The 3,691-nt window shown below is 56.9% G+C and overlaps 1 protein-coding gene across 1 annotated transcript; it reads right to left on the reverse strand.

The window, feature by feature from the left end:
• Nucleotides 1-852: 852 nt before the first annotated feature.
• Nucleotides 853-3,124, reverse strand: NKX2-8 (NK2 homeobox 8). The gene is made up of 2 exons (XM_061998060.1): nucleotides 2,828-3,124; nucleotides 853-1,860 (listed from the first exon to the last, which is right to left on the reverse strand). Exons 1-2 carry the CDS (start codon nucleotides 2,991-2,993, stop codon nucleotides 1,310-1,312), a joined length of 717 nt encoding a protein of 238 aa, XP_061854044.1. The 5' UTR covers nucleotides 2,994-3,124; the 3' UTR covers nucleotides 853-1,309.
• Between the last annotated feature and the right edge of the window lie 567 nt (nucleotides 3,125-3,691).

The following is a 3,691-nucleotide window of genomic DNA, read 5'->3' on the forward strand; positions in this document are numbered from 1 at the left end:
ACCAGCGACGCTCCATCCTCCCCGACCTGCCCTCCCTTGCAGCTTGGTCTGATGTTCACTCACGGAGGCTTCGGTGGAGGGGCCGAAGCCTAGGGTAAGGAGGGGAGCGGCACGATGCCTCCGCCGCTGCTGGGCACGGGAACAAAAGCACTCATGGGAACTCCCAGCCGCGACGGCGGTACCTCGTAGCCCCGCTCCCCAAGGCCTCCCCGAGATATGTAGGCAAGCACAACATATCTCAGGGGCACACCAGGTCCGAAGTAATCCGTTTCCAAGGGGCAAAATAAATCCCCAAACAGCTTTTGCTCGTCTCTCGTTCTTCGACGGCGTTTCCTCGGCTGGCAGGTTGGCTCCATCAGATCCTATGGGGTCTTTGCCCCCAGACACTCACTCCCCGTTCTTGCTCTGAGGCTCCCGTCGGAGGGATGGAGGTCTGCATTTCAGAGACATGGGTTCGTTTGAGGGGTTTTTTTCTAAGGGTTTTTCCGCATTGGCGGCTCCTAGGACAATTATATGATTCCCCCCTCCCCCGAAGCATTTCAAAACACTGGGCGTTACAAGGCATCACTGTTTTCTCTTGGCGCCCTTTCCCTGGTCGATCCTTAGAACAGACACAGGTTATTGGGAAGATTTGCTTAATTCTGGATCCCACTTTAGCACCTCTAAAAACGAACTTCAGCTCCACCAGAACCGGCACCCGCAACGAAAATTGAGGGAGCCTCAAGGGACGAGGGGCCGCGGGACGACGCTGCCCACGGGAAATAGCATCAGGTTTGCGGCGAGATGATTATAGAAAACTTTATTCGCCGTTTACCGGTGCATGGGGATAAGACAAATGAACTTGACATTCCGATGGCGCGATCAAGACAGGTGTTTAAGCGCCTGTGGCACAGGAAGTAATCCGTCGCAAAAGCCCCGATGACCAAAAATATGCCTCTTTGCCGGGAAAAATTTATTAGTCAAATATCATTTTATTAGTCACTGGAAAGATTAGCTATTTTTAAAGAAACTAGGTCGCTAGGATTTTTTTGTTTGTTTGTTTAACAAGGAATGTCTGGAAGAGAAGCAGGGGGAGCGAGGGTTTTACAGAGTTAGAGCCGCACCCGCCGTGCGCGCCCGCATCTCGGGTGAGCCCAGCGGCGGGACGGCAGGACGGCCCACGCGAGGCCGGCCTGTCCGCTGCCGCCCCGCAGCCGCCTCCGCCTCACGGCCCTTCGCCGGCGCCTTCGGGGCGCCGGGAGCCTGTGGCTGGGGCGGGCCTGCCTGCGCCCGTGGCATGAGTCCGGCCCCGGAGGGCGAAGCGCCGCCATCACCAGCCCCAGGAGACGACGGCGGGGTGCGCTAAGTGCTGGTAAGCGGGAAAGACGCCGAGGGCGGCGGCGGAGGCGGGCGGGCAGGCTCGGTAGCCCGGCAGGGCCAGTGCAGCTTGCGCACTGCAGCCGGCCAGGGCGCAGCCCATCTTGGGGCGGGCAGCGGGCGGCGGGGGGCTGGCGGGGCAGCCGCGGCAGGGCTCCCCGTCCCGCACCAGCACCGGCACCACTACCCGGCGCAGCAGAGCCGGCGGGCGCGGCGAGGGGCTGCCGGGACCCTCGCTTCGCGCCCGCTTCATCTTATATCGGTGGTTTTGGAACCAGATCTTCACCTGAGTGGGGGTGAGGCTGAGCAGCCGGGCCAGCTGCTCCCGCTCCGGCGCCGAGAGGTACCGCTGCTGCCGGAACCGCCGCTCCAGCTCTAGCGTCTGCGCCTTGGAGAAGAGCACCCGCCGCTTCTTCTTCTTCTCCTCGGCCTCCGAACCGTGGGCAGGAAGCGACCTTTGGGTGGAGTCGGGCAAGCTCAGCTCCGGGCCACTCTCGTCGGAAGCTGGGGACAGCGAGGGGGTTAGAGAGAGGGGGTGGCCGGGGTACGGGGTAGAGCCTCCGAGGACGCGCGGCGGGCCGTCGAGAGCCGAAACGCCCCGTCTGTTTACTGGGCCGGACTAATCCCAACAGTCAACAAGAGATGTGAGCTAACCCCTCGAATGCATTAAACCTAACCCTCAGGACGGAGCGAGTTTTTTTTCACCTGCAGGGTAGCAGCTCGGCCCCGGCGTCGATCCCCTAAACGGGCACGGCGGCTTGGCCGCGCACAGCCCGGAGGCAGGCGCGCTGACAGCGTTTGTGCTCGTTCGATGCTAACAATATGGGGATGACCTTTCATTACTACTTTTCTCCAGCCACTCGATAACCTTAATATTTAACTCATCCCGATTGGACTCCTGCATCCATCCAAAGAGCAGTCGCCACTCACTTAGCACGGCTTAGCCGTGCGCGGTAAGAGCCGTGGGCTGCACAGCGGCCCCGTCAGCCGGCGGCAGCTCGGGGAGGCGCGGCGCTGGGTGTGTGCTTAGCCCTTCCTCCACTGCGCCTGGCGGGACCTGAAAGTCCTCCGGCACCAACCGGTAGGACTTTGTTGCAACAGTGAAACGGAGGACAAAACAAACAAACAAACAAAAACCCAACAGAATCCGGTAAGAGAGCTTAAATGATAAGCGCAGAGAGAAGGGCGGACACAACCCGAGGTTTTGTTTTCAGCTATAGCTGGGAACATGCACGGACCTACAGAAAAAAAAAATCTTTTCTCTCTTAAACTCATGTCCGGGATGCTCCTGTTGTTTCATTGTTGCAATTCAGTAATATTCTATAAAATTCCCAGCCTGGATTCCCCCGCTTCTGTAGGCTACACGAGCTGACGATTCACTTCTTCTCATCCTCCTCAAAAGAGGGGAGGAGGACAACAAATAAAAGATAGTTGTGCGGAGACGGCGAATTCCTGGCCGTTTCATACTCACAGGGATAGTGATTTCTGTCTGTTTCTATCCATCCCCGGTACGGCGAGCCGATGTAGTTCTCCGATGAATGGTGATGGTCAGAGGCTTGCTTTATGCTATTAGCATCCTGCTCTGGTAAATCCAAAATGCTCCTCACCGTAAAACTGATCCTGCCAGATGTGGCCATGGTAGGTTGTGCACAACCCCTTAAAAAATATGGTCCTAAAGCCCCGAACACACTCCCTTAAAAGCTGCGAGGAAAGGTCTGCTCACCCAGTTACTGGGGAATCTCCCAGCTCAAGAGGACCTTCCCTTCCATCGCCATCTAACCCCAAATATTAGTGTCGTTTACAGAGGTGTCCTGTTTTATATAAACAGTCCTCCCCACTGCAAACACTGCCTGCTTTCAAACCGTCCCTGTCTATAGGATGCTAAGTACCTGAATTAGTCAAGTGCTAAAGCCCTAATGGGAGTAGGTGTAACCCCCCCCTCCCCGTTCCGCCACCCCCATGAGAGAATAACCCGTTACCTCCCAAAGACAGCAGGAAACAGGCTTCACCATTACATATTCTGTCTGATTAGCCAAAAGTGGGGACAGATAATGGTAATTGTTAGCAGTGAATAACATCTTGGGTGGCATGTGGATGACCAACAACCACCCCCCTCCATCCGCCACCAAAGCCACCAGCGTCCCTTCTATCCGTAGACAAAGTGAATCCTCCCAGGACATCCGCAGGGCCTGCCGAGAGCCCCCTCCCAGTTTCTCCTTCTTTATTGACCCCCCCCCCCCCCTTCTCTCTTTAAACCTGGAAGGAATTTAAGTAGTTATTTGTTTTATTTCCCCGGGCTGTTTGCCGTGCTACCTCCCATTCTCCCGCTCGCCAT

This window comes from Colius striatus, chromosome 6, assembly GCF_028858725.1.
Source record: "Colius striatus isolate bColStr4 chromosome 6, bColStr4.1.hap1, whole genome shotgun sequence".
Classification (NCBI taxonomy): Eukaryota; Metazoa; Chordata; class Aves; order Coliiformes; family Coliidae; genus Colius; species Colius striatus.